The sequence below is a fragment of the Besnoitia besnoiti genome, chromosome IV (genome assembly GCF_002563875.1).
Source record: "Besnoitia besnoiti strain Bb-Ger1 chromosome IV, whole genome shotgun sequence".
In the NCBI taxonomy this organism is placed as follows: domain Eukaryota; phylum Apicomplexa; class Conoidasida; order Eucoccidiorida; family Sarcocystidae; genus Besnoitia; species Besnoitia besnoiti.
Window position 1 is genome coordinate 2949522 of NC_042359.1, and position 27561 is coordinate 2977082.

The 27561-nt window shown below is 61.0% G+C and overlaps 1 protein-coding gene across 1 annotated transcript; it reads right to left on the minus strand.

Annotated features, from left to right (window-relative positions):
- BESB_055340 (uncharacterized protein) lies at positions 1–26721 on the minus strand (the record flags this gene model as incomplete). The annotated part of the gene is made up of 26 exons (XM_029363969.1): positions 1–521; positions 1156–2827; positions 3546–4160; positions 4531–6399; positions 6756–6969; positions 7156–7594; positions 8403–8715; positions 9526–10631; positions 11099–11194; positions 11784–12026; positions 12616–12846; positions 13199–13486; positions 13958–14037; positions 14136–14726; positions 15188–16593; positions 17008–18035; positions 18616–18780; positions 19845–20060; positions 20229–20393; positions 20858–20978; positions 21571–21705; positions 22465–22721; positions 23308–23488; positions 23996–24192; positions 24759–24906; positions 25156–26721. 26 exons carry the CDS (start codon positions 26719–26721, stop codon positions 1–3), a joined length of 13863 nt encoding a protein of 4620 aa, XP_029219892.1.
- Positions 26722–27561: the final 840 nt, after the last annotated feature.

Sequence of the window (27561 nt, forward strand, 5' to 3'; positions counted from 1 at the left end):
TCAGCCTCTCCATTCCCTCGCGAAACCCTGCGCGTCGGTTTCGTTTTCTCTCTCTACCTCCCCTGAGGGCTCGCGGAGGTGCGACGAGGGGAGGAAGGTGCTGGCGTCGGCTCCGGCGCTGCTGACGCTTCCGCCCTGCATCGCCTGCGCCACAATCGCCGGCAGGCTGCTTGAGGCCCGCGAGGAGGCGCGAAGTCCGCCGGCAGCGACGCTGGGCGGCGGAGAGGGTGTGGGCGTCTCCGTGACGAGCGGGCACTGCGCGCGTCTTTCCACGGCGAGCGACGGCTGAGAAGAGGAGGTGAAGGAGGCTGACGACGCGCAAGACGACGCCGAGGAGACAGGGCGCGACGGCGAGAGGCGCCGGTGGGCACTGTGGGCGCAGAGCAGCGACGGATGGCTGCCCTTCTCCTCGCCTTCGCCTTTCTCATAGCGCCGGTAGCCGACCGACCGTGTCGCCGCGTACCCCGGGACGAGGCCACGGCGCGCCGTCTCGCCTTCGCTTCGGCCCTGCCAGGTCGGATCTGAGGGCATTCAACGCATGCACACATCCAATACGCATCTTCAATTCTTTTTCCGCGCTGAGACAAGGCGCCCGCCTCAGTATTCCCCCTTCGCTGCCGCTCGCCTGTCTCCTTTTTTTCCTCGCTGATCGACCCGTCTCTTCGCTTGCCGCGGTCCGCCACCGGTCTCCGCCGCAAGGCACTGACGACAAAGCGGCAACGCTCCGGACGCGTATGTGCTCAGGCATTCACATCTCCTTGGAGTTGAGCATTCACGTTCCAGTGAATCCCGCCATTAGCGTGATCTCGAAGCGCACCAGAAGCCTGTAAACGTGTAGCCCTACCTGGCTCAAGCGTGCGTGTTTGTTTTGCGTTTTCATCTCGTAGGGAAGCGTGCGTCCACCGTTCTGCCCCCAACTAACGATTTTGGGTGAATGCTCACGTTAGCCATGGCTACCCCTCTGTGAGTCGATTTCCACGACGCGGCCGTTAGTTTCAAGACAAGACGTTCATGCAGTCAAACGACTGCGTGAACGTAAAAAACACATAATTTCTAGTCTCCAGATATCTACGTTTCAACACGTTGCAAAGGAAAAATGTGACTCTTTATGTGTAGTGCGATTTTTGTAGGCACGCGTATCTGCAATCGACTGACCGTCTTCGGCGCGGCGCCTGACTTCGTTGAGCGACCCCGAGAGTGAGGAGGCGCTGTAGGAGCCTACGGCGCCGGGCGGGCGCGCGACTGCGTAGCTGGAGAAGAAGGAGGCGGCGGAGAAGGAGACGTGACCGTGTGCTGCGAGGATGTCTGGCTGGTCGCAGCCCTCGGCCGCGTTGCGCGCCGGCGCGCCGAGGCCCAGGGAGGAAACCTTGAGCGCCTGCACTGTTTCTTCGCGCGCAATGAAATTCTGTCGGGCTTTCTTGCGGTAGTAGAGGCGCCAGGCGATGAAGACGGCGAGCGCGGCAAGCGTGACGAGAACGGAGAAGATGACGAGGCCGAGGACGCCCTCGCTGGAAAACATTTGCAGCTGGATCTTCTGCAGCCCCGTCGCGCCTTCGTTCATGTCGGGCGGCGTCGCCTCCGTGCACTCAAACAGCGGTGGCGTCCAGCGACTTGCCTCGCAGATCGACGTGAAGGAGCGGTGCTGTGGGTAGAAGCCCCGCGCGCAGGCCACCACGCGCCGGTCGCCGTGCGCGCGGCCTTCCCCTTGCACTGTGTACGCCGCGCCGAGGTCGGGGAACGCAGGGCAAAGCGGCGCACAGTGCAGCGTCCGCCCCACCCAGCGGCTATCGACGCACTCGAACCGTGACGGAGACACCTGGAAGTCCGCCGGCGAAAACCCGTCCGCGCAAAACACCTCCACGACGCTGCCGTGGGTCTCCGCGTCCTCCGCCACCCGATACGGCGACGTCGAGCCCGAAGCGGGGGCCGCGGCGGGGGCGGCGGCGGGGGGACTCGGGTCGTGGAGGGGCCCGCTTGAGGCAGCCGAGAAGTACTGCGAGGCGCGCGGGCAGTCGCGTTTGCACACGAGAAGGTTTTCGAGCGTCCAGGAGCCGTTGTCGCACACGACACGGTCGATGGCGGAGCCACGGATTGGCGCATACGGCGGCGCGCACCGGACCGCCTCGCCTTCCCCGTGCGCATACCACGCGCGCTGCCCACTGCGCGGCGCCAATGCCAACGCGGACGGTGCGACGCCCTCTTCGAGCCCCTGCGGAAAGCGCTCCAGCGCCGCGGCCTGCAGGCGCCGCCCAGCTGCGGGCGAGGCAGCAGCCGCGGGCGCGGCACCCGCGGGCGGGGAGGCGGGGTCCCGCGGAGACTGTCCGCGCCTAGACGCCGCGGCGTCCGGCTCGCCCCGCCGGCTGTCGCTCGCCGCAGAGGCCGCGAACGGGAAGCGCGGCTCAGGCGCAGCCCTGTGCGCTCGCTTGCTCGCGGCTGCGCCTCCGTCGGTCGCCGCGCGGCTGCGCGCGCCTGTCTGCGGCGCGTCGTTGGGACTCGCCTCGCTCCCGCGCGCAGCCGCAGGCGAGGCGAAGGCCGCGGCGGAGCCGAGGGCGAGCGCGTAGCCAGGTAGCAGGAAGCGGTGGAGGTCTGCGACTGAGCAACTCTCCCGCGGGAGGTCGACCGGCAGGTCGTTGACGCCCCAGGTGCCCGCGAAAGGCAGCGCAGGCGCGGCGGCCGAGGATACCGCCGGCGTCTGAATCGTCCGGGTCGCAGGCAGCCGAGACGTCTGCACCGTCAGCGGCGCCTTCTGCTCCAGGTCGCGGTAGGGCTCCAACACGAGGCCGCCCAGCCGCCGCAGAATCGCCTCGTCGATCTGGCGGAGCGTGCTCTGAGTGAAGCGGCGGGACGAAACAGAAGACAAAGAAAAAGCGAAAAAAGATGTAGAGTCCATGCACCAGGGCAAGTAACTCGACGGTACGCGGCTGCGTAGCGTCGAAAGGACCCATGGAAATCTGAGCCGCTTGCTCGAGGCCGAGGAGACGCTCTGCTTGCAGAGCGGTAAGGAGCCGCGGCTCACTCCTCGGCAAAGGCATGCAAAGCGGAGACTCGACTGCGTGGGACACAGACACAGCCCTTAGCCTTCGCAGCGATACACGCATGTGCAGGGCTACTCACAAGCAAAACCACATGGAAAATGTAGTCGTGCACTCTGAATTCGTGTCTCAGAACTAGCGTCGCGTGTCGACCTCGAGGCACGACAATGCGACTCCTGCCAAATGAAAAAATCAAGCAGGGCGAGCCGAGAAAGAGACGCGGCACCACCGGCAAATTCATATCCAGGCTCTTAGGCACTCGAGAAAATCGCTTGATAGCGACATAAGCAGGAGAAGAGCTAGGCCTCGTAGCCAATCAAGAAAGAGCTGTCGCGCGGCTATCAGCGCACAACACGCATATGCTCGAGCACATATTCACCATATACAAGTAGACAGATAAAAGAGTACGTATCCACACACTATGCATATACATATATCTATGTACGGCGGCATTTGAGCAATGTGTCTTGCGCGTGCTTTGCAGGTTTCTCTCGAGAGCCTGATTTTTCTGACTTGGTTTTGGATGGCGAGAAGCGTCCGGTCGGTGTAGATGCCGGCGTCGAGAAAGGTCTGGACTTCGATTCCGCCGGGTGCGTGTCTGGCGACAGTTCGCGTGACGTCTTGGTCGACGAGAGCGAGTTTTTGCGCGATGGATTTTCTGAGGATTTCTTCTATTTCGCGCAGCTTGGCGGCGTCGGCGAGGAGCACCTCCGCCTGCAGCCCTCCCGCCAGCAAGGTGACCAGCAGCACCTGCTGCCGCGGCCGCCCCAGGGAGCAGGTTCTGTCGAGTGAGAGGCCGCAGAGCTGCTCGAGGTGGGCAAGCGAGCGCGCCGGCGCCCAGCGCTCTTCCTCCTCAAACAGCGGGTGCGCGGTCTCGACCGCGAGCAGCGAGGAGAGCAACTCGAAGCCCGCAGCCATGCAGCAGTTCTTGTCCTGCGACAGCAGCAGGTGTTCGTACTGCTTCCTGCACCGCGAGGTGCACTCAAACGAAGCAGAGAAAGCTGAACACTGCGGCGACACCAGCGAAAGCAGCGCCTCGTAGACCTCCGGAAACATGCGACGCACAAAACAGTCCTGACCGTCCCACCCGCACGCCTCGTTGAAGCAGGAGCGATCGCACTGCCCGTCCTGCGAACAACAACAGAGGCGAGAGAGTCCCACGCAACCGCGTGAGGCAGAGAAGAGAGGCACCCAGAGAGGAGAGGAAGCGCGCAGGCTCGCAGGCTTGCCGCGCGGCGTCCCGCACCCTGCGTCACTGCGCCGAGCCCGACGGCGGAGGGACGCGACGCTGAAAAGAAAAGTGAAGAAGTCGCGGAAACAGACCAAGTGAGACACATCGCAGCCGATACAGTGCGCGTGCGTGAGAGCGTCACCGGCTGATTTGCTCGGTGTAGACGCGGAAATCGGCGCAGCGTTCTGTGTTCCTCCTCATCGTGTATGTGTGGCGAGTTGTCCCCAGAAGTCGCTCGGCCTCAGCCCTCTGCGTTGCGTCGCTGACCTGGACGAAGCTCTGCGGGCAGGCGCACTGCGTGAGATTCACGTCAAGTCCCTGCGGCGTGAACGCGGGCACTTCGACGGTTTTGAGTTTGTTGAAGAGGATTTCGCCGCAGATTTGACCAGCCTCGTTGGCGGTGCAGTAGAAGCGCCCGTACGCGCGCATGATCTTGCCCAGGGCGCGGTGGAAGGGGTCGCGGTAGCGCTCGCCGTAGCTCTCGACGAGGCTGCCGAGCAGGCCAGTGATGGGCACGAAGCAGCGACTCGAGCAGGGCTGAATGACGAGTGCGGGATTCTTCACGGGGCTTTCCTCCGCCAGCAGCACCAGCGTCTGCTGACAAAAGTCGCCGTCGACCTTTGTGCACATCAGAGAGACCATCTCCTCCAGGCTCTCCCCCAGCGGACCCTCGAAGCGCGTTGCCAGCCGAGGCTCCAGCCCCTTCAGGCGCCGCGGCGGAGACGGAACCGGCGCGGCAACAGCCGCATGCAGCGGAGACGCCGGGAAGGGCGCAGACAGCGCGCGAGGCGACGTGGAAGGCGCTGAAAAAGACGAAATAAAGGAGACACTCGAGAAGGCGGAGGCAGGGGCAAGAGGAGACTCGACGGGAGAGCGGTAGTCGCTTTCGGGGCCCGCGCCTTCGCTGCGCGCGGAGTGAAAGGCAGAGGACGCTCCAGAGACAGAAGGCGAGGAAGGCGAAGAAGAGACAAACGGGCCGTCGAGGGGGATGCCGAGGACCTCCGCGGCGGTCGCGACACTCTGGTGCAGGCGACGGGCGATTGCATGATAGGCTCGGTCTCTACGCGTTGCATGAGCCTCGAGAGTTCTCGCCCACGAAGAGGCAGGCGAGGCGGCAGAGGCGGAAGCCGCAGAAGTCGACATCGAAGAAGAGGGAGGCGACGAGAAAGGCGAGACAGATGGGGCCAGCCGCCGTGCGACAGACGACCTCAGAGAGGGGAAAGGTTTCTCGTCTTTGCGTCCCTTCGGAATCAATCGTGCGGCGCCCGCGCGCCCACTTCCTTCCCGCGCCTTCTCGCCCCTGTCCTCCGCGGAACCCTTTTCTCCGCGTCGCGCGTCATCTTCTTTTTCGGGTGGCTGACCCTCTTGCCTTCTCAGGCTGCTGTTGCCCTTCATGTTCTCCGTGGTGCGCGCCGCGCTCGCCTCCGCTTCTTTTTCTTGTTCTTCTTCCGCTGTGCCTTCTCGGTCGCTCGGTTGCTCCCCCGTGGAGCCTTTGGCCACTTCGTCTGCCGCGTCGCCTGTCTCTTCACCCGGCCTCTGCAGCCGCCGCAAGCTGCTGCTGGCTCCGCTGGGGCTCGACCGCGACGCCCCAGTCGCCTGCGCCCCCTCCAGCCGCTCCGCCTCTGCCTGGTCTTCTTCTTGCGGATAAGACTCCTCCCGTCTGTCTCGCTGCCGCATGGCCGCGCTGCGGTCTCCCGCCCCGCCGCCCTTGGTCGGTTGGAGGACGCCGCCGCCGAGGAGTTTCCACGCGACCTGCAGCTGTGTGATTGCGTCAAGGTAGCGGATGTTTCGCATGTAGCAGCCGTCGCCTTGGCACGTTTTGTTCAGCTCGTCAGACGGCTTGGTGGCCAAGTAGCCGGGTCCGTCCTCGAGGCTCTCCAGCGTCTTCTCGATCTCCGCGAAGCAGAAACGGCCGTCGGCGGCGTCGCGCGCGCACCACGCGTCGAAAACGCGCTCAGCCAGCGTCAGGTACACTCCGCAGCCGACGCCTGGACGTCGGCGGTAAAAGTCGAGAAGCAGCAGAAACGAAGAGAGACACCGCCGGTCGGCGACCCGCCCCGAGCAAAAGGCCTGCACAGAGTCCGGCGACAGCCGCTGCGTGTAGAGATGCACGCCGCAGGGCCCGTCCAGCAAAGCCTGAAAAGCAGAAAACACAAGAGCAACCGAAACCAGACCGCGGGGCAGCAGAGCCCGCAGATGCGCTTTACTCGAACGAAGAGTGAATGTATCCTAATATATATCTCTATGGGTGATTAAGTCTATGAAAAAGTGCATACGTATAAGTGCAAAGCGACGGCGCCAATGTTTGGAGTCCTGAGAGGGGCAGTCGAGGCATTCACATATACACAAATACAAATATATATATATATATATATGTACATAGGCACATACGATCGCGAAGGCATCCAGTTTACATATACAAGCATGCATACTTAGTGATTTGCACGCGGTTGCTGCCGGGCGCTCTGCATGCATCGCACTTGGATCCTCACTTGCATTTCGGTGTGGAATCCGCAGCAGTTGTCGGGGTCTCTTTGCGCCTCAAGGCTTTCGCAGGCGCCGACCAGCTGCCCGAGGCCGGGATGCAGAGGAATGAGCGTTTTCTTCTCATTCGTCAGGGCGTACTGAACCTCTGCATGCGGACTGACTCTGACGACTTCCCCAATGAGCCCAGGGCGACTTTTGGCTTTCGGCGTGCGCGTCTTGCTGCCGCCCGCGTCTTGGAGCCGCCAGTCGTCCTGCACCGCATCTTCGCTGTTCGCGTGTCCAGCACCGTAGATCGCTGCGTCAGCGCCCGCTGCGGCGAAGTCTGCGTTGACGTCACTGCCAATCACCTGACCTGCGCCTGCGTCTTCGGCGTTCGCCGCCTTGCCTGTCTCGTCCCTCGCGTACCTCTTGGCCTCGCGCAGCCCCACATGGAGCCCAAACCGGATGTCCTGCGCGGTCGGCAGGGGCAGGCCGGCGACCGCAAAGAGGCCGCGAGCGACTTCGGGCGGCGAGAAGGCCCCGAAGCCCTTGTTCCAGAACTTGAGCGACAAGCGAAGGGGCGTGGGAGCCTCGAAGGCGACGAGGAAGGGCCGCTGCCGCAGGGCTGCAGCCGCAGACTGCAGAGTGCCGTCTTGCCGGTTGACGAGCGCCAAATTCCGATCCAGGAATTGCGAGTAAAGGCTGTTCAGGAACAGCGCGGGGGTCTCCTCGGTGAAGCGCGAGGAGAAGGGCAAGTTCGGAGTCGTCCAGACGACGCCGTAGTCCAGCAGAAGAGGCCGCAGCGACGAGGCCGCGAGCTTGCGCGGTGAAGAGGCCGATAGAGAGGCCAGGCGACGGCGGCGACCTGAAATGCACACGCACAGATGGGCGAATCTAAAAAACACCAGAATAGTTTTCCGCAGAAAAACGTCAACAGGCGCGCTCTTCATATCGAGCGCGTGAAGACCTAAAACCGTGGCGAGAGATCGCACGCAGAACGCCGACACGGGCTGCCGTGTGTCGCGCGCAGATCTCTCTCCCCAACTCCTGGCGGGGGTCACCCCGCTGTGGCAGGTAGAAAGTCCATTTTACTGCGGAACGATGGTGCTGAGTAAGTGGAGAAATGCGTTAACCCCCGGAAGACGGGTGCCCGTCAGCAGTCCCCCGCATCGCCCTGTTGCGTCGTCCTTCTCAGGGGTCCCCTCCCTCGCTTCCAAAAGTCGACATCGCCCTCTGCCTTCTGTTCCTCGAGGCCTGTCCGCAGTCGCCCCTCGCTGTCCCTGCCGCGGCTCTCTCCCCGCCGTATCTCAAAGCACCAGACGCCACGTGTTCCGCGTAGTCTAACGGGAAGCTACGAATCAATAGATATATAAAATTTATCTTGGATTCTATCTCCAACGCGCCCTCTCTATTCTCTGGCTGGGCGGCGCTTGCCCTCCGCTGGAGCCGTCGGCGAGGGCGTCTTGTCTCCCCCCCCCCCCCCCCCCCCCCGAAGTCCTGCTCGGGGGCGCCCCAGCCCAAATCTGGACCAGCAGCGCGGGCAGCGGCCTGCCGGCGAGGCCCCCCAGGGCGTCTTGGACTCCGCCTAAGGGCGTGTTTGTTCTACAACTTGCAATCAGTTACAGGGCCAACTAGCGTTGCCGCGAGCGTCGCGCGTCGCCGTTTCCGCTCACCGCAGGCTCCACAGGTGGCGGAGCAGGCGTCCTTCACGCGGGCGCCTTTGGGCAGCCACGGCGGCAGCTGCTTGCCTTGGCTTTCGGCGAGCGCGTGCAGCTCAGCTTCGCAGAAGGAAGAGAGGAGGGAGCAGGCGTAGCCCATTTGCTCGACGCGGGGGTCGTCTCGACAGGCGTCGTCGGCGCCCATGAGGGCCTCGCGGCTTCGACGCTCGGTGCCCGCCGCCAGGAGGCGCAGCTCGTAAGGGGTCGTCAGGTGAAGCGCATGCAGCAGGGCAAAGTACAGCGAAGGAACGGCTTCGGGGCCCAGATCCTGAAAGGCAAGAAATAGAATAAGCATGCAAATGCACGCGAGGTTGACGTAGAGGCAGCGGAGGGGGAGGGAGGAGGCGGCACGGCGAGAGTGGAGTTGGTGTGACGCGATGACGCCCACGCCCCAGCTGAAGAGGCGGGGGGAAGAAGGGTGCCAGCCGACAGGCAACGTGAAACAACGAGGCACGGAGGCAAAAGCCTTGCGACGACACGAGGGGACGACTGAAGAAAGAGCGGGGGTGGAAACGACAGACGTACAGATGAAACACGGAGAGTGATTCAGAGTGAAGACAGTAGCGTGAAGACGCGGATGCAATCGACGCAGGACGTGGCTACTGTGATCCAGGGAACAGCAGGAAAGGGACGCAGAGCTGCGGGCTCCGATGCACATAGAAGGAAAGCGTAATCCGAGCGCGATGACAGTTCAAGCGAGGGAGAGAAAGGGCGAGCTGCCGAGAAAAGAGGCGACTCGAACAACCTCGGGCACAGAAACCGCGACACAGAGGATGTGGCGACCCGACTCCGAGGTAGTCCGCGATCTCTAGGCAGCACGACACAGAAAGCAAAGAAAACGGGAGAGCCACCCCCCACCAGAGGCGCGCCGCTGCAAGATGTCCACGTAGGTGCAAGAGGTGGAGAGAGAGACAGCGTCGCTCTGCGTCAGTCTCCTCATCCCCTGGGGGAGGCTGCTGGCCTCTGCAGAGCGAGAGCCGAGATCGCGCGCCGCGGCTGCGTTTCTCTCTCGCTTTGTGTTTTCTGAAGCTAATTTCGGATTCTGGTCCGCTCTCTGCGTCTCCATTTTCGCGCATACCCCGGCGCCGTCGATGGTGAGAGTTCCGTACTGCACTTCCACCTTGCGGACGTCGCACTTGAGCGTGGGCGCGGGAAAGAGGCCGTCCTGGCACACGAGGACTTCGGGTTCTTTTCCGCCGATGCGGTCGTGACCCTCTGCGCAGCGCAGCTCTCGGAGAGCCCCGTGCTGCGTGCCGCGGCCGTCGGTGATTACGTAGGCGTCGCCGAGTTCCTTGAAGAGCGACGGCGAGCAGGGCTGGCAGGGGCGACAAGGTCCTCCGCAGTCGACGCCTTCTTCGTCGCCGTTTTGGAATCCGTCGTAGCACGTGGGGACCTCGATGCAGCCGCCGCACTCGAGCAGGCAGGCGTCCTTCACCTTCGTCTGGGACGGGATGCCGGGCGGCAGCGGCGCATCCGACAAGTCCTTCAGCTTCGCGTTGCAGCCGAGCGAGGAGGCCTTTACCAGCAGCGAGCAGGAGAAGCCGTGAGCCTCAACCAGCGGGTTGTTGCGGCACCCAGGCTTGGTGTTTTTGCTGCCTGCGTGCCGACTCTTGCTCTTCACCACGCAGATCCCGCACGAGAGGCGGCAGTAGGTCGCCAGCGACTCCGAGGGATCGACGCCGTCCGCGTAGAGCGCCGTAGAGGGCAGCAGGTCGCGCAGAATCGTCGCGCACCCGCGCGAGGCGTAGGGCAGAATCGCCTCGCAGCTGTAGCCCATCTGTGGCAGCCGCGGGTCGTCGTGGCACGCCGCCGCCTGATCGGTATCGCGGCTCGCAGGACAGGCGTGACAGGACCGCATGCAGGCGTCCTTGACGCGCGTGTTCGGGGGAATCTCCGGCGGCGGGAAGGGCGCTGCGTCCGGCGGTGCGAGGTCACGCAGCAGCGCGTCGCAGCCGCCGCGGCCCTCCGCCGCGGAAATGATCATCCCGCAGGTGTATCCCATGGCCTCCACTAACGGGTTGTCGTTGCACTGATGCGTCGAACACGCCCCACACGTAAACGGGCACGCGTCCTCCAGCGTCGCCGCCGGCGGTACCTGTGGCGGCAGCGGCGCGCTGCTTAAATCCTTCAAAAAAACGGAGCAGTCGTCGCCCACAAACGCCTTGATCTGCTTGCAAGTATACCCTGAAGCAACCAACCAACGGCGCACGCAGCCACGCGAGTGGGCGGCTGCCGGACGCAACAACATGCCCGCGCCGGCAACAAGGGAATGAGAGTAGAAAAGAGCAACGGAAAGAATCGCGCAAGACCCGGCACGAAGCGGAGGCACGGAGATAAGCGTCGGCGCAGAAAACGGGATACGGAGGGGAGAGGTAACGCGGAACGGAAGGAGAAGCAGAGTCACCAGAAGCAGCCCTAGTAGCGCCCAGCACCAGAAAGCGGGTCGATGTAGAGCACGCGAGGCGAACGTCTTAAACCCTAAAACCCCAAGATGGCGCAGACTAAACGCGGGCACGTGGGAGAGCAGACGGCGGAGCTGTGCGGGAAGTGCGCAGCTCGCCGACGACACCGAGACAAGCGGCAGACAACATCGAGTATTAGGCAAGAAAGTAAAACTCGCACGCAAGCGACCATGTCTCGGCGGTTTCTACCTGTCTGCTGCTCCAGCATGGGGACGTCGCAGCAGTCCCCGAGACAGGGCTGATCCTCTTTCTTCTCCTTCTCGACAGCCACGAGGAGAGAGGGATCTGAGAAGGCGCGCAAGAACCCAGGCACACGTGAGCAGCGACGCAGAGGCTACAGAGAGGCTGCAGAAGTGGAGAAGGAAACAAACGCCCAACACATGCGGCGCCCTGGAGACGGATGGTTTGAGGGCGACAGGGGATGCGAAAACATCGACGCCCGCGCTACGAGACTTCTTGCGCGGGGCTCCTTCTCCAGAGGTTCACCGATTTTTGCCTCAGCGAGCGGCGAACAGCAGGTCAGTCTGCAGCACGTGGGGGCCCTCGAAGCAGCTCGGCACAGACTGGCGCTCGCGTGTGCGAGCCAGACAAGCGTCTCTGGCATCGAGCTCGTCGTGCATCGCCCCGACTCACTCCGCCTCCCCTGTCCGCGTCGCGAACCAGACTGAAGGCCGCTGAACGCCTCTAACGCATTGACGGCCAGCGTGTTCAGATTTCGGTAGTGGAGAAAGCAAAGAGTAGTGACTCCAGCGCCCAGAAACTCATCTGTCCCAAGGAAGTTCGTAACCGAGGAAGCGGCCTCCCCTCAGCCTCGGATCCCCCCCTCTCGCCCGCCCCTGGCCTGCGTGTGGGGGCAGGGAAATGCTTTCCTCACCGTCGCAAGCTCTGCATGTTCGCGGGCAGGCGTCTTTGACGCGCGCGTCGTCTGGCAGGCCATTAGGCAGCTTCTCGCCAGGGCGCTGCAGCGCGCGGAGTTGTGCCTCGCAGCCGCCCAAGTCCTCCGTGGCGGCGACTGAGAGCAGCAGCTTGCATGTGTAGCCCAGCGACTCAGCCAGCGGATGGTCGACGCACGCCGTCGCCGGGTCCTCGACGTTCGGCCGCACTAGCCGGTCGGGATCTGCGCACCGAACGCAAGAGAGAGAGAAAGAGAGAGAGAAAGAGAGAGGAGTTGGCGGTGGCCAGCGCACGCGAGGAAATCCGCAGACTCCCCGCGAGAAGGATGCGACGGAGCGCCCGCCAACCCCGCGGTGAAAGCGAGGCGCTAGTGGACTTTGACGCCTCGTGGAGACTGCCATAGACAAGGCGCTACATATATAAATCTGTATATATATATATCTCTATGGAGTACGAGAGCTCGTGGGAAGTGCGTCGTATGCAGCGCCCGACAGGGCCATGCGGTGGAAGCGGTTCTATCCCTGACGCTGGGAGGAACAGGGAGACGCGCAGGCTGCAGCAGCATGCCCTCCATGTGCTGAGAGCGTTGCGGGCGCGTGCAGGCCTAGGGACGCGTTGTTGCTCTTCTTGCCCCGACTGCTGCCGAGGCCCTCCCTCCTGGTGTACGTATACCGAGAGGTTCGCAGAGAAGAGCCGACAAGCAGCCAACGTGCGAGCCGTCGGCGCGTGCTCACTACGTCACCCACACTGGTCCCCTGTAGCGAAACGTGCCGCCTCGTCGCTCGACATGGGACGGGGGCGTTTGCGCCTACCGTCGCACGCGTTGCAGGTTTTGGAGCAGGCGTCTTTAACGCGCGTTTGCTCAGGAACGCCTGGAGGCAGAACTTGGTCTGGCTTCAGCGCGACGAGTCGCGTGTTGCATCCCTCGTATTCCTCCGCCGCGCGCACCAGCAACTTGCATGTGTAGCCCATCGACTTCACCAGGGGGTCGTCTTCGCACGTCGCCGCAGGGGAGGCACTCGGTCGAACGAGGCGATCTGGATCTGAGAACGCAGTGCCGCCGCCATCAGATGTCCACACACGATATACACATGCATATATTCATACTGACGTGTAGATATATATTTGGTTGTGCTTGTATATGAATGGAGAGGTTCACATTGGAGCGCAGGGGATGAGGGTGTAGCTGCCGTAGGGGTGCTCGCGGCACCGGCCGCGGAAGAAATGGCTCACGCGGATCGGCGCATAGGTACCCAGACAAACTCGGCCTTGCGGTTGAGTCGAGGCGATGCGGCAGCCAGAGACGCCCCAGGTTGGCATGCATCTCGGCTACATGTCTCTCGGCAAAGCGACTGGCGCGTCTTCTTGCCTCGTGTCTCAGGTCTCGGGTCTCACCGTCGCATGCATTGCAGGTTTTTGGGCAAGCGTCTTTGACGCGGGTGATTTTGGGGATGGCTGGCGGCAGCTCCTGCTTCTTCGGGTCCAGATCGAGAAGGCGCGCGTTGCAGCCGCCCCTGCCGTCCTCCTGGGCGACGGCCAAAAGCAACTTGCACGTGTAGCCCATCTCCCTGACGGCAGGGTCGTCTTCGCAGGACGCCGCGGCACTGCTGCCCTTGCCTCGCGCTTCGGGAGCCGTCCCCATGCGCGTGGCGGATGCCGACGGCCGCCTCAACAGATCGTCGTCTGTGCGAAACACCAATGAAACCAGAGCCAAACACGTGTGCAGCTGACCTCAGTGGGATCAGGAAACCTCATGTGTGTGTTGGGGGGGGTGGAGACGGGGGGCGGAGAGAGCGACAGAAGAATGGGAACGAAGAACGATGAGAAGTCGCAGTGGAGACGACGTTCAAAGACAGCGGAGGAAGCGCCGAAAGCAGCTAAATAGACCGAGCGCGCTCTTCCGCGTCTGCCGCGACAGCTTGCCTTTACGTGTTTAGGGTTTAGGATTTGGGTTTCAGGTCGAGACCTTCACCCCGCCTGCATGATTGGCTTCTGCTCTGGCTAGGCAGGCCGTGCGTTTGACCTCCCTTCTCGCCTCCGCGTTTTCCCGAGTCCCCTCTCGACTTGCTGTCTTGCGTCAGCGCCGACGCCGCCCTCCCCGGTCTCGGCGCCCCGCTCTTCGCGCGGTATGGCCGTTTGTTCGCGCGCGCCTACCCATGCACGCGTCGCAGGACTTTGGGCAGGCGTCTTTGACGCGCGTGGTCTTTGGGATCCCTGGCGGGAGTTGCGCGTCGCTGCTCAGGTCCAGCAGCCGCGCCTCACACCCGAGCGCGGGGAACTGCTCGCTGGCCGCTTTGATCAGCACCTTGCACGTGTAGCCCATCTGCCTCACGGCGGCGTCGTCCACGCAGGCCTCAGGCGCCGCGGCCGCCGCCCCCCCGCGCCCGCGCCGCCCGCGGGGAGGAGACCCTTCTCTGCGCTGCGGCTGCGGTAGCCCTGCGCGTCAAGCGTCGCCGCGGAGTCTCGCGTCTCGCTCGCCTCGCTCTCGGCGCTCCCTGGGTCGCAGTCGCCGCGGTCAAACTCGCAGGCTTCATTGTTGCAGGCCTCGTCGCAGTGTCGGTTCCCCAGGAACCAGAGCGGACAGCGGAAGGCGCACTCTCTGCAGAGGCCGCAGGTCTGCGGGCAGGCGAGCGCGAGAGTGGCGTCGGCGGGGAGGAAGTCCGGGAGCTCGTCGACGCCCGCCTCCTCCAGCACAAAATCGCACTTCAGCAGCTTCTTCAGCTCCGCGCAGGTTTTCTGCGAGACGCGCTCCACGTCTGGTTGGTCCTCGCACGTCATCCGCGTGCCCGCGACCACCGTCACCGGCGGCCCGGCGAACGCTTCGCTCGCCTCGCTCGAGAGCCCCGAAGAGGCGAGGGCGGCCTGCCGCTGCAGCGACGCCTCCAGCTCCTCCTTCTCGGCTTCAGAAGAGAGACAGCGCAGCCTGTAGGGCGAGCGCGACGGCGCGCAAACGCCGACGCAATGAGCAGCAGCCACCGGAGCGACGCGTGGGACTAAGGAACGACGCACACGCCGCCAAACAAGCAGGCGACTCCTCGTCTCGTTGCTCACTTTGTGACAGAAGGACCAACCTCCAGAGCGTGACAAGGCAAAGACAAACAAAAAACGAGAGACTACGGAGCGAGGCGCAAGCCACGCGAGGCGTCCATGTGCGCGCAAAGTCTCGCACCTACACATGCAGGCACATTCCAACAAGGTTGCGAAGGGCGACTCTCGATTCATACGCTGAGGAATCCACACACGCATTAACATACTCACTGCATACACATACGGACATACCGGGGGGCTACGCTTGTCAGGAGAAGACGCGAACGCGAGCAACCTTGAGCATGAGAAGCAAAATCTTGATGCCGCGTCACCGCATGCGCTGCGGGCGTTGCTTACTTGATCGATGAGGCGGGAACTTGTTTCTCTGCCCTCGCAGAGCTTCCGTCGCCTCTGACTTCGCCGACAGTCCAGAAATCGATGCAGTCGAGCGGCCCGTCTTCGCCCACGGGGGGGGCCTTGCAGCGCGTCACCACACCGGCCGCAGACAGCGCAAGGGTCTCTGCATGCGGTTCCCGCGGCTCGACTTCTCGCGGCGCGTCGGCGAAGACGCCCTCCGCTGTGGCCTCGAGGGGGTCGGTCGCGGTGAGTCTCCACACGAAGGAGAGAGGAGACGAGCTGGGACCGGCCCTCGCCTCTGGCGCTGAGAAGGGGTGAGGTTCCGCAGCGTGCAGCCACAGGAAGTACTTGGGTTTCGAGTATTTGTCCTGCACGTATCGCGGGTACCCCCGCTGCGCATCGCCTCTGTAGTAGAACCCGTTCAGCTGAGTCGGCGAAGGGGCATTCTTCGCGGTCTCCTTCTTTTCTTCCGCTTCCCTCCTTCCGCCCTCCGCGTCGCCGTCCTCGTCGCCCTCAAATCCCTCGATGTACACGAAAGGGCACTGGTCGGAGACGCACGCAGGCAGCGGCAGGTCCTGCGCCTCCTCAGGCTCGCGCTGCGGCTTCGCGCGGGGCGCCTGCCCCCCGGTCGCCTCGTGCGTCTGAAGCTGCAGGCCCCGGGGCAGCACCTCCAGGTCGTCGCGTCCTCGGCACGTCACAGCGAGCTGCCGCAGGGCGGGGAAACCGGAGAAGCGCATGCCGGCATCCTTGCAGCTGAGAAGCGCGGTCTGTCCCTTGAAAAGTGTGGAGGTTGGGGGCTCGATGGAGACGCCTCGCGCCGCAAAAAAACTCGCCTTTTTGGACTTGATGAGCTCGCAGTCGCCGCCGCAGTCGCCGAGGTCCATCTGGCACGCTGAGTTGTTGCAGGCCTCGTCGCAGTGGCGGTTGCCGAGGTCGCGAAGTTGGCAGCCGGGCGCGCACTCGGCGCAGGTGCCGCAGGTCATGGGGCAGGCGTCCTTCACGCGCGTTTCCGGGGGAATGTGCGTGGGGAACTCGCGGTCGTTCTCCTCCGCCAAGTCCTTCAACAGCCGGTCGCAGCCCATCGCCAGCAGCACGCGACACTCCACGCCCCCCGTCATGATGGGTACGTCCGGGTTGTCCTCGCACACGCTGTCCATACACCTGAAGAGGTTGCAGCCCTCGCGCTCAAAGAGCGGCGAGGGGCACTCGCGGCCGTTTCCGCGCTTCTCCGTCAAGACGCCGCGCGTGCGCACGTGGACGCCGCCGCCGCAAGGCTTGGAGCAAGACGACCACGCTCCCCACTCAGAGACTTCGCAGTCCGTTCCGTGGCAACTTGCAAGTCCGCACGCGTCAAAGTCCGTCAGCGGCGGGCACGGCCGCCCGCCGTTCGACGGGGGCTTCAGCACCTGCACGCCCGACAGATGCGAGACCCAAGCCTCGATCCAAAAGCGAGCCGCGGCGAGCGTCATCCACGCTTGACGAGTCGTGAGGGACACAGCGACCAATAAAGAGAATCGAGAGAGACACGCATGCGAACTGCGACAACCCATTTGGGGCGAAGCGTGGCGGCAAACCTCTACGGAGAAACGAGGAAGCACGAAAGGGTGGAGGAGCGCGAGTGCAAGAAAGACTTGGGGTGAGACACGCGCATCTCGGCTAGTAGAATCACATCAGACACACAAGAGAAGAGAAAAAAGGGACATGTAGAGTAGTTCTCTTTCTGAAATTGGCAACGGCGTACGCTGAATTGCAGCTGTGCGTTGTCGCCAAGTCTTCCTGCGTTTTTGATGCTTCCGGGCCCGCCGGCGTTGTCTTCTCACCTGCCTGCCTCGCTTCCGCACGCCGCCTCCGCACGTCGCTGAGCAGCTGCTCCACTCGCCCCAGTCTGTCACTTCGCAGTCGTCAACGCACAGAACCTCAGCCATGCAGTCGATGGAGTCTTCCAGGTTTTCGCAGGGTTGTCCGCCGAAGCGCGCCTCTGTCTTGATTTCTCGGGTTCGGACTTGTTTGCCCACGCCGCACGTGACGCTGCAGGAGGTCCAGTCAGTCCACGGGGTGTACGTACACTCGACGGGGCAGGGAATGTCTGCGTTGCATGCCTCGTCGATTTCCTCGGTTACCGGGCACGCGTTTCCTCCGTTTTTCGCGGGCTTCAGAATCGCGCGGCTCCGCATTCTCTTGCCGCCGCTCGGAAGCGACGCGAAGGCCACCAGACCCTCCTCGTTGCCCCAAGTTTCTGTCTCGTGCTCGCCTTCTTCCTTGTGACCCGCCTCCGCCTCCGCGTACGCAGTCGCCAAGCGGCGTCCGCCTCGAGCTGCGGCCGCGCCTTCGCCCCGGTCTTCCTTGTCTCGAAGCCGGCTTTTCGCCGTCGCCTCAAGTAGTCTTTGCCGGCTGCCTTGCAGCCGCGCTTCTTCCTCCTGCGTCAGTCTCTCGCTGCAGGAGACTGAGCAGCCGGTCCATTCGCCCCACTCGCCGACTTCGCAGTCACCCACACAGGGGACGTCTTCGTTGCACGCTTCCTCCTTGAGCAGACTCTCGCCCGCGCAGCTGCGGCCTCCGCCAATGCCTCCGGGGCTGAGAATCTCGCGCGAACTCGTCCGCACACCGCCGGTGCCGCAGGACAGCGAGCATGGCGTCCAGGCGCTCCATTCCGACAGCGCGCACTCCTCTCTGCACGGGCCTCGCGGAGAAAAGCATTTTTTCTCCTCAGCCAGAGGCCCGCAAGCCGCGCCAGGGGGATCCACAGACGCAGGCGTCACGATGCGGCGCGTGCGCGTCTGCCCGCCGATGCCGCAGGCCGCGCTGCAGGCGCTCCATTCAGTCCAATCCGACAGCAGGCAGTCAGTCGCTAAAAAAAGAAAAAAACGACTCGGGTGCCCAGAGATGATCACTCCAAATACGATGCCACTGACCAGGGTAACATCGAAGGATGCGTTTCTCTCGCTGTAAAGATGAGTCAGAATCCAAAGATCACGCCTAGAACATAACCGATGTCGACTAATCTTGATGCATCAGTATTTTGAACGCGCAGGGCGCTCGGAAACGGCTCCGAATCTCGACCGCGTGCAGAGGCTACGCAGAGGTGCCGAAGCACATACATATATGTATATATATATATATATATATATATATATCTGTGTGGGTATACGGATATATTCATGTACATATTTGTATGAGTGCGACCAGTTAGCAGACACACAGGCGTGCGGGGATGCCTGTTGCTATCGAAAACAATCTGTTTACAAAATATCGACAGGTGCACCTCGAACTAGACAAAATGCTTTGGCGATGCCACGAGTCAGCCCACCGCACAGCCTCACATACGTATATGTGTGCGCGCGTGTACACAACCCTATATACGCATCCATGAATAGATATATCTATATGTATATATGCATGTATATGTAATTTTAGAGCGAGAGGCTTACGGCAGGGATATGTGGCGCAGGTGTGCACCTGTCTTAGGACGGGGCACTCTTTTCCGCCATTGGCCGCGGGCCTAACGATTGAGCGCAGGCGGTCCTGCTGCCCTCCGCCGCAGGTGACTGAGCAGCTCGACCAGGCGCCCCACGCCGTCACTTGGCAGTCAACCGCTGCAAAAAGGGACAGATGCCAAAGCGCGTGCGGATTTTTCCAGGTCGCGAGTCCCGCGACAGGCAGCGCAGATGACACAGAGTTCGCGACTGTCGGTATTCCGGCTGCCCAGAAATCTTCTTTACTCGCCGGTCACGGAGCGGGGCGAAAGCCCGAAATACAGACTCGCGGATCTGCAGCCCGCGCGCGTGTCGAGCGAGGGCGCGCATGACTGCACATCTGCATGCGCGGTCGACATTTCGGTTCAAACGCCCACGCAGGATGTCTCAGAGCGCGGCCGCGAGTGGCAAACGAACGGCTTTCTGCATCGGGGCTCGTTTTCGCGCGCGGACGCTAACGGCAGCTGAGCGGCAGGATCTCAGTGGACTGGTCCTTCGCGACTGTGGAGTGAGACGTCCACAGAAGGACTCAAGCGCGCAGGGGCGCGCACAGAAAGGCGCAGAGAGGAAACATCAGACGCAACAGACGCGTGGCCCGGAGGCGGAGGGAGGCGCATGGCAGACACGGGCAAGCAGGAAGAGCCGAGCAGACCAGACGACCGCGGCAGCGGCCGCAGGCGCCGTCTGAGGCGACGACAAAGTTCAAACTGAGGGAAGTTCCTAGAATGCTGAAGATGACTCCGGTAATGAGACACAGACAACGACGTTCTTTTTGAGTGCCCTGAACCACCACTCCACTGAACCTCCCGGGCCTGGCAGGGGGGCGTGCAACGCCGCCACGCCCCTCCTCACAAAACTATGACAACGGGAACTAAACGCTAAATGCGTGTAGGTGTGAGTGATCGATGACTGCGCGCTGGCTGGTCATGTTGTAAGCTTCGCGTGAGAGTCTTTTTTCTGCCTGATTGAGGCGCAGGCCGGTGCCTTGACACGAGGGAACTGCTCACGGCGTCTCGAGCCCATTCCCTATAAACAATCTAGACTGCAGAGGCGACTCCTTCGTTGTGGCGTCTGTCGTGTACGGGAGTCACTGAGCGGATTCATGCCCAGCGCGTGTGTTGTCGGGCCTTACCCCCGCCCCTCTCTCCGCTTTGTCACACGCGTTCGCTCAAGCCTCGACTCACGGCAGGGGGGCCCCTGGCAGGGCTGGAATCTGTCTGTCTCTGTGCACATGGTGCTGTCGAGCAGAATGTTGCCGTCGGGGTCGAAGGGCGAGGAAGGAAACGCGAGGATCGCACGCGAGCTGCGCTGGCGCCCCACGCCGCAGGTCGCGTCGCAGTCGCTAAACGGGCTCCACTCGCCGTAGACGCAGGCCGCGATCATCTGCCCCTCGACAACATCTGAAAACAGACGATGCAGAGAGGAAAAACCGAAGCTGAACGTACACAAACCTCCAGGCAGCCCGCCCTCCCCCTCCTCCACCCCGCCGCAGCACCTCTGGGCAAGCTTGCGCTGGGACGCATGGACGTCTTCCCGCTCTCTGGATGGTGCAGCGTGTTTGCACTCACCGCACGACTCCAGCGCGCATGCATTCAAGTCGACGAGGGCGGGGCAGGGCTTCCCATTTCCCTTCGGCGAGCGCAGCAGGGCGCGCCGACGCTGCCGCTGGCCGCCGCCGCACGTCGCGCTGCAAGGGCTCCACGCCCCCCACTCGCTGACTTCGCAGTCCACGTCTGCAGAGGAAATAGAAAAGGCGAAAAACGGCCGCGTGTAAAGAAGAAAACTCGCGAACAGGGCTCAGACCAAGACCACGAAGAAGATCATTTCGGCTGCACAGGCGACGGGCTGGTATTCGCTCTCGCCTCGCGTTGTCGGCGCACATTGGCTGCGGTCCCGCTCGCAGAAAGAAGGCAGAAAAAACAGAAACAGTGGGCAGTGATCCATGCTCCCAACACTCTTACAGTCATTAAAAAGCCCGACTCTGCTGCTGCGGTTGCGAACAGGAACACATGCATGTATATATATATGCATATGTGCGTGTGTGTATGTAGAGGCATGTATTTAGGCGACAGAGAAGAGCCCTGCAGTATTTTCCTTCCTGTTGACTGAGAATGGTCCGCGGCACCATTCTGGCTTCTCCGTTCACTAGAAGCCGCCTTCGGCGGGATGATGTCGTTCTCTGATGTCTCCTTCTCACCGCACTGGAAGCCAAGGGCCGCGCACGACTGGCTCTGAATCAACGCGGGGGAAAAGGGGCAGTCGGGAGCCTCCAAGAGGACTGCGCGGCTTCGCGTGGTAATGGGCTCGACAACGCCCACCTGTTGGAACGTGGAGCACACAGGCTGGCTCATTCTGCATCTGCGCAATGCATAGATGCTACAGACATACATACATGCATACATACATACATCCATACTGCATACATACAGACGTGCATACATACATACAGACGGACAGATATATATACAGATATACATATACATATCTGCATCTGTGTAGTCGATGTGTATAGGCGCAGCCGTTGCAAAGCATCATCAAGGGAACTAAGCAGAGAAGCGGCGGAGTGGCGGTAAGTAGGCAGATAGTAAGTGGACGCAGACCAGGTACAGAGCGTCGTGGAAAAGCGTATTCGCGCAGAGGAGGCGGGACCGTCAGTTTCCCCGTATCGCTCGCGACTCAGTCGCGACCCCCCGTGAGAGGCCAGCATCCACTCTCATCCACATATGCGGATGCGTCTACATGTGAGTATGCGGCACACATGATCAAGGCACGAAGCGCTCCAAAAGGTAAGTGTTTACAGATCTCTCCGTGGGCTTAAGGCTTCACTGAGAATGTGCGGCTGTATGTGTGCACTACGCCGCGCTGCCGGAGCCGACGGCTGTCGCTGAAGACTCTGCGGCGTTCGCCTACTTGGTGGCATAGGTCTGCGCACTCGCCCCACTCCTCCCATTCGCCGACAACGCAAGAAACCGGGCACTTAGAGAAGCACTCTTCGCTCTCCTGCAGCTCGGGGCATCCTGCGCCGCCTGCCCGGGTGGGGAGTGTCTGCGCTCCGCGCAGCGTGACAAACAGAAACAAGAAAGCATGCAGCTCTTACGACCGACGGCGAAGGAGAATACAGCTTCCATGGTCGCGGAAATTGGCGGGAAGGAAAAGATCCACGTCGCAGAGGTAACCGGAGTGCGTCACAGCGGGAGTCGATACAGCTGACGCCGTAGTTGCAAGGGGCTCACCGCAAGACTTGGGATTTACTTCCTCGCCTCCGATTCATCCGAGGCGGGTGCGCAGTTCACATGGAGAAAACGAGACGTGGAGGAAAGCGAATGTGAACCTCCTCTAGGTGCAGACGGGGATGCAACAGAGATGCGTCTCGCGCTGTGCGCCACCAAGAAGCGAAGATTCCACTCTGTGGAAGCGGAGCGAGTACCGCGTGGGCTTCACCGTGGCGCACAGCACACCGCATTTCGTGTTACACGTCTCCATATATATATATATAGATATATATATATATATATATATAGATAGGTGCAGAGAGATATAGATAAATAGGTATAGATAGATGTAAATAGATATATTGATACAGATACGTATAGATAGATGTAGATAGATACAGATGTAGACAGATAGACAGATGGATAGAGATAGACAGAGAGGTAGAAAGATAGAGAGGTAGATCGATCGAACAGAGCCGAATATCGTCGGGCAACGGGCTTCAAACCTGTATGTATGCCTCTGCATTATTTTGCGGGCGAGCATAGACCACGCGCCTGGAGGGTTTCGTCTCTCCACGAACTGGGGACGTACCATGATGCCTCTCTCTCGCTGTCGGGTGCCGAAGCCGCACGTCGCTGTGCATTCGCCCCAGTCGCCCCAGTCAGACACCACGCACTCGGTGGAGCACAATCCGGCGAAGCAAACTCGATCTTGCGAGAGCGCAGGACAGGCAGAGCCCAAGCCCTGAGCGCTGGCCGTCACTTGGCGTGTGCGGCTTTCTCGCCCTTCTCCGCAGGTCACGCTGCATGCGCTCCACGCAGTCCAGTCGCTCACCGCGCAGTCGATGGCTGAGAAACGAGCCGTTCACAGAGAACGAGGGTCGGAGCGAATGGGCTGCTGAGGCGATAAGGCGCACTGGAGGCGTGGAGACGCGGTAAACAGAGAAGCCCCAGGGTAGCCAGAAGAAATCTTGAAAAAATTAGGGGACAAAGGGAACTGCAATTAAGATACCAAAGCTATCAGATGAATTTAGATTGATGACACGCCGAAAACCAGCGAGGGACTAGAGAGAGGCCGGAAGGGGAGGGGAGGCGCACATGTGGAAACACCCGAGAGTTGGGCGCACGACATTCATGACGTGTTTGCAAGGGGGCACAGGAAAGTGACGGTAGAGCCAGAAAAGCACGGAATCGTGCACACAAAGTCGCACGACAGGCAGAAGCTCACAAAGCCGCAGCGACACACGACGAGATGGGCTGTGTATGTGGACGACCCCGGGCTTGTTTTGCACTTCCGGCTGCCATCCGCAAAACAGGCTCGCCCCTATAGCAGAGAGAGCCGTGTCTCTCCTGTACTGGCTTCTCAGTCCCGATGCTTCACGTGAGAAAAACGTGGGTGCGTGTCTGGGCTCGCCAGCCGTTTCTTCCCGCTCACCACAGGTATGTTGGTTGCAGACCGCCTCTTGGCGGCGCGGCGGACAGTCCGCCGCGTCTTCCTTTTTGCGAACTTCGCGCGTTCGTTTCTTCGTCCCGCCGCCGCAAGGAGCTGTGCAGGCGCTCCAGTCGCTCCACGGCCCCACCACGCAGCCCCCGTCGCAGGAGAAGTCGTTGCAAACCTGCGAGGCCGTCAAACAAATGTGGGCGTGTCAGCTCCTACGGAGACGAGTGGGGCTCACCTCCACACGACGCCATGGCCTACGTGTCTCGACAGACCGACTACAATACTACACGTACCTTGTGTGACTGTTTCGAGGGTGATGGAAGGACGAAACCGACTGACGGGCTGTCCGCGAACGAGGCCAGACGCGGGACGCAATACGAACGAGCTCCCGCCTGCCTCTCCACGTGTCGAGGGAAACTACCGGTGAGCCCGGAAGCCAGGCACCCACAGGAGCGATTTCGCTCTTGCGCAGCTAAAAGGTTTACGTGTGTCAGACACTCGAACTACCCAGGAAAACTCAGTCACACGAAACACGAAACTGAGATGTGCCTATGGGGTTACCTTTGGAGGTCAACGGATGTATATAGGGAGCGCGATCTTTCGGTGGACGCATTGTTCACTTAGGGACGCTTGCGGTTATCTTTATATTGGAGACGCCGACGAATGCTTTGTGTTGACTCACCTCGTCTTCCGTGAGAGAAGGGCAGAGGGCACCTCCGTTGACCGGCGGCGAGATGATGCTGCGTTTTCTTGTGCGCTCGCCTCCTCCACACGAGGCTCCGCAAGGGCCCCACTCGCTCCACTCCGAGACGACGCAGGCCGTCGTGCAGGAGTCCTTCATGCACACGCGAGCCTGTTCAATTTCGGGGCACTTCTGGCCTGAAAGCGTTCGTACACACGCGAGGTGAAACCTGCGAAGTACTAAATTTGTACGCGTCATAGGCGACGCATCCACTCTGACGCGAGCCGCTCCAGGCACACTACATGGGGGCGGCGGGGGGATGGGGGGGGGGGGGGGCGGGAGTGATGCAACTTCGGGCATCGCTGGCACAACAGACGGGCAGTCTTTCCGCGAGGAACGCGCATCGTGCTGGCCTGGAAAGGGGCCTACAAATGGTCTATACGGCAATCAAGGAAGCAGACTATCCGTTGCTCAAACGTACTAGGGCACGTAGGTATGTATTAAAGAATGTATGTATGCATGTATGTATGTACGTAGGTCTTTATTCTTATATACGCTGTCGCTTATAGGTGTCTGGCGATAGCGCAGCTTCTGGTCGATTGCAGGCCCTCCTACGTCCACGTGAGCAACACCGTAGCGGAGAATACGAGGGAGTCTCACAGCCCGTGGGTGTGCTGGCTGCCATTTGGCAAGAATTTTCGGTTCCTGTGTTCAAGCGTCCACGGGCACCCCAAGGTTTCGAAAGGGCAAAGAAAACGCTCACCATTCGTGTCGGGATGTTTGAGGATTTCCCTGTGTCGCCTGCTTTGACCCTCGCCGCAGGTCGTTGAACAGTCTCCCCACTCTCCCCAGTCGCTGACAACGCAGTTCTCTGGGCATTTGACGTTGGCGTTGCAGCCGTCGCGCGTTTCCTAGCCCCGAAAACGCGCGCAGCAGAAGACAACACGTGAATGACATCAGTTGCAATCCCTGCTGCGCCATATATATCTACATGTAAAGTATACGTCGGTATGTTGAGAGAGAGATAGATACAACTGCGCGCATATAATTCTAGGAAAGATCTCCATATATATAGAGGTACGGAGCTAAAGTAGAGGTCTACGTGTGGGACTCCATTCGGCGCGGCGGCGCACGCACCACTGCAGATTGTTCGCACTCACTTCGAGCTTGGGGCAAGGCGAGCCGCCTTGCTTAGGTTTGCTCTTTATTTCTCTGGTGCGTTTCTCTGTGCCAGGTCCTCCACAGCTGACGCTGCAGCTTGACCAGTCGCCCCAGTCGCTGACGACGCAGTCCGCGCTCCAACAGTCCCCACCATCGAATTGGCAAAGCGCGTTGTTGCAGGCTTCATCGCACAGAGTGTTTCCCAGGAACCACAGCGCACATCCGGGGGCGCATTCTTCGCATAGGCCGCACGTGAGGGGGCAAGCGTCTGCAACTCGGGAGAAAGCCGGGATTGTGGGAGGGAGCTGTCCATCAGGCGCGATTTCGGAGAGTTTCTTTTCACATCCCAGCCGTCCTCCCAAGGAGCGTGCGATCAATTTGCATTTTGCGCCGAAGTCTTCCACGCGCGCATCGTCTTCGCAGACGAGTCCATTGCTCATGAGGACCTTGCGTCCCCCGGAGCTGCCGCCTGCGCCGGCGTTGCCGCCAGGGGTCGGAGAGGCGTTCAAGAGGTCCTCTCCGTCATTGTAGTCGAGGCCTCCGAATCCGCCGCCTCCCCTCTTTTTCACCCCGCGGTCCGCCGAGCCGCCCGCTCCAGAGCCGCCAAAAAGACTCCCGAAGCCCTGGAGACGTCGAACTGCAAAGTCAAAGATCTCTGCGTCGCTCAGCAGTCTAGGGCTGGGCCGCCACTGGTCGGCGTCCGGCCCTTCCTGCAGCGAAGGCAAGTCTGGATGAGGATAGTGTGGATCATAGCCTTTTTCCGTGGCAGACAGATCTGCCTCAGTTGTGTTTCCACGCAGCAGCGCGGCGGCGGGAAATCCAGAGGCAATAGGGCTCGAACTGTCCTGCAAGCTCAGGCGTCGTCGTGCTGAGACGGATACCCAAACAGGGGCATGAGAGCTAACTGACGGCACATGTGTGTCGAGCGGGGAATCGATCTCTTTCGGCGTAGTGCGGAGCAAGTGAAGAGGATCTGGGGTGTCAAACGAGTATGTGAGGAGGCACGACGAAGCGGCCTCAGCGCCAGAGGTCGTTCCAAATAAAGAGCAATCAGGAGAAGATTCCGCATGCAGGCCTTCCTGCGGGTCCTCCACCGACAGGCTTGTGGCATGCGCCGGTTTGAGCAACGGAGTGCGGCATTCACTATTATGGAGACTTAACGGGAAGAAAAGACAAAGCAAAAGGAAGAGGTGAGCGATACAGGCGAATCTGCATGCATATTTGTCACGCGCTAGATTGTAGGACGCAAACGAGGAATTCAGAAAAAGAGGATCCCGTGGACAACGGACCAAAAGAGACTTGACGTCATTAGACGGACTGAGAAACCCGGACTTCCAGCGTAGAGGCCTGCTGGCTGCTAAAGACGCCCGACTGCGGGTATTTCTCCGCTTGAGGCCTTTTGAACTGCGGTTGCCTCTCCTGTGGGAAGAAGAGACAGACGCGTTACCAGTTCCTTCATCTTCGCTGGCTGGTCTTCCGTTCACCTCATGGCTGGACGTTTGCGTTCTTATGGAAGAAACGCGGACGCGCCCTTTTGCCCTCAGCGTCCCCATGGGCTGGAGCATCGTTGCGGAAAGTGTTTCGTTTTCCTGTTTGTCAACCTATTACTCGTGACAGGAAATACCGCACTCACATGAATCCGTTACAGAGGTGTGCTCCCTTCACTTTGCTCTCTGGCAACGAAGGAGTTTCTTCTTCACGGGTCGTCTGAACAGGAACGAGGGATACTGACATGGCGGGCGGACGAAAGCCAAACCGGGTGAAAGCGTCTGATGACAGATCGGGTACTCTTCATCTGTGGCAGCTGATATACGTAAAGTGAGTTCCGGTTTGTTAGGGGAAACAAAGGAAACCAAGGGTGGCGACGAAAGGAAAAACTCAATATTCCGGCCCTGCAGTTGGACTATGAAACTGCCGATCTCTTGTCAGAGAGCAGAAGGCGCACGTGGTGGGGAGTCTGACCTTGTTCTGCAAGTTAACGATCCAGGGAAGGCTTGACACCATTATTCGCTTCTCTCTGGCCAGCTCAAGCAGATCGAAAAAACTCTGTGCTACACCAAAAACTATTTAAATCGAAAACGATGCCACGGAGACGACCGGGAAGGAGCCGGTATATAACCAAAAACAAAGAGCAGAAAACCAATACACTCAGACGACGGGCGGACACAACGGCTTCTTGTAGACGTGCGAAGGCGCTACCAACGGAAAGTGTTGACCCTGCTCGAGCAAAAACTCTCTCCTGCAGAGCTTGAGGAAGCTAGTATTTCGAGAGGAGGACTCCTTGCCGTTACATACTTTTGCCTGAGGGCAAGGCTGCGAACGACCGACAAAGCCCCTACTATGTCTCCCTTGCAGCGGGAATCCTTCATGCAGTGCGTACGGCCTTGTTCACACCCAGCTGTAGT